The 1,906-nt window shown below is 36.7% G+C and overlaps 1 protein-coding gene across 1 annotated transcript; it reads right to left on the reverse strand.

The window, feature by feature from the left end:
• Window positions 1-949: 949 nt before the first annotated feature.
• Window positions 950-1,618, reverse strand: LOC133823997 (zinc finger BED domain-containing protein DAYSLEEPER-like). Its single transcript, XM_062256857.1, has one exon. The coding sequence runs from the start codon at window positions 1,616-1,618 to the stop codon at window positions 950-952; it is 669 nt and encodes a 222-aa protein (XP_062112841.1).
• Window positions 1,619-1,906: the final 288 nt, after the last annotated feature.

The raw sequence follows: 1,906 nt of genomic DNA on the forward strand, positions 1-1,906 counted from the left end.
AAGCAATGATCACGATCCGCACCTTTTGAACCCCGACCATTGGATTGCCCTCATGGCCTTATCGAGGTAAGCGATCCGATGGTCATTGGGAAATGGCTTCCCCCTACGCTTTATTGGGTATAAAACCCAGAAAAAATCTCCTCAAACTCACACTGTAACCATACGAAAGCCAAAACCCTCACAGAAACTTCTCTTCTTCCTCACCCTTATCTTCAACAACTTTTTCGAAAGCTCTGGACGATTGGCGTGGATCGTCCTACTTTTGGGCAGATGGATAACAATATTTTAGGGTCAGGACTCGTTTCATCTCGAGTAAGTGCTTTTGACCTGCTTTTCTGTTTTTGTTTATGCTTGAGGATTTTTTTATATCTGTTTAGGAATGCCAGTGATATTGCATTTGAGGGTCTGTTTCTTGTTCTCACGAGTCGTTTTAGGCACACTTCGATATTAGGGTGTTTCAAAATGGCCCTCAAAAGTTTCTATGTTGATTCGGCGTTTATGGGCCTGTGACTAGAATCTGGGGAATTCCCAGATTCCGGTAGGTTCATCATTTCCGGCCTGTCCTTAGGTACATTGAATTCTAGGAAAATTTTTTAGTACATGTCACTCCGAGAAGACGAGTCGTGTCCTCAAATTTTTCATACCTCTTTGGTGTGCCTGACTAATAAGCAACACTATCTCGAATCTTGTCAACGCTATCACCAATAACAGACAAGCCATCCTTAACAATTAGATTCAAAATATGCGCACAAAAACGCATATAGAGTAGCTTTCCATTTAAAAGGAAACACTTAGAATCAAATTGTTCCTTCAAAAGTGGAATCATTGCATCGTTCACAGTACAATTATCTACAGTTGCTGTACTAATCTTGTGTTAAATATTCTATTCAGACATGCAAGAACTTAGAGTTATCGCAAGTGTTGGAGAATCATGTGGGCATGGCACATATCAAAAGCTTATAATCTGACTATGAAACTTCCAAGAGTCATCAATAAAGTGAGCTGTCACAACCATATATCCCCTCTTTTGATGATTGGCAGTCCACATATCAGTGGTTAAGGCTATTCTACTTTTATTTTTCTCCAAAACTTCTCTAAATTTTTCTTTCTTAATCTTATATATTTTCAAAATGTCAAACCTAATTGTATTCCTTGACACCATTTGAAACATAGTTGAAATAGTATTCGAATAGCCTATAAAACCACTATGCTCTTCCATCGACAAAGGGTACTCATGTAGAATGATCATTTTAGCCAACTTTTTTCTTCCTAGTCTAGGATCAAGATTGAAGGTAACTGAGGGATTTGCATTAGAATTCTTGGCAAGTTTTTTCTGTCTTACTGGACATCTTTCCATGTGAAGAAGTAAGTGTTTAGTCCCCTTACTACTCTCTCCCACTAATTTTCTCCCACAGTGATTGCAAACTGCTTTTATTTTACCATCAATCTTTTGCAATGTAAAATGATCCGATGAAGGAGATGTTTTCTTTCTTTTTATACCTCTTCTCTCATTTCCATCACTTCTATTATCAAGAGATTGCACTTCTTGTATATTTGTTGAAGGAATAAAATCAACATCATCCACACAATTAGACTCGGTAACATCTTGGGTAGACATACTTATAGTTTGATTTAACCTACATTACATCCACATTATAAAATATATCAAAATAATGATGCATGCAAAACTTTAAAAAAATGATAACTAGATCTATAAAACATCGGACAACATTTCCCCTATTTTATTGACCTAACCATATGTCAATATCAATTAAAACAATCAAACAACACACAAATTTTCAACCTTATGTCACCACAATGCATAAATTTCTCAGAACCTACTTCACTAAGACACACAAGTTCTCAACCTTCCGTTATCACCGTAGCATACAAAAATCTCAGAACC

Source organism: Humulus lupulus, chromosome 3, assembly GCF_963169125.1.
Source record: "Humulus lupulus chromosome 3, drHumLupu1.1, whole genome shotgun sequence".
In the NCBI taxonomy this organism is placed as follows: Eukaryota; Viridiplantae; Streptophyta; class Magnoliopsida; order Rosales; family Cannabaceae; genus Humulus; species Humulus lupulus.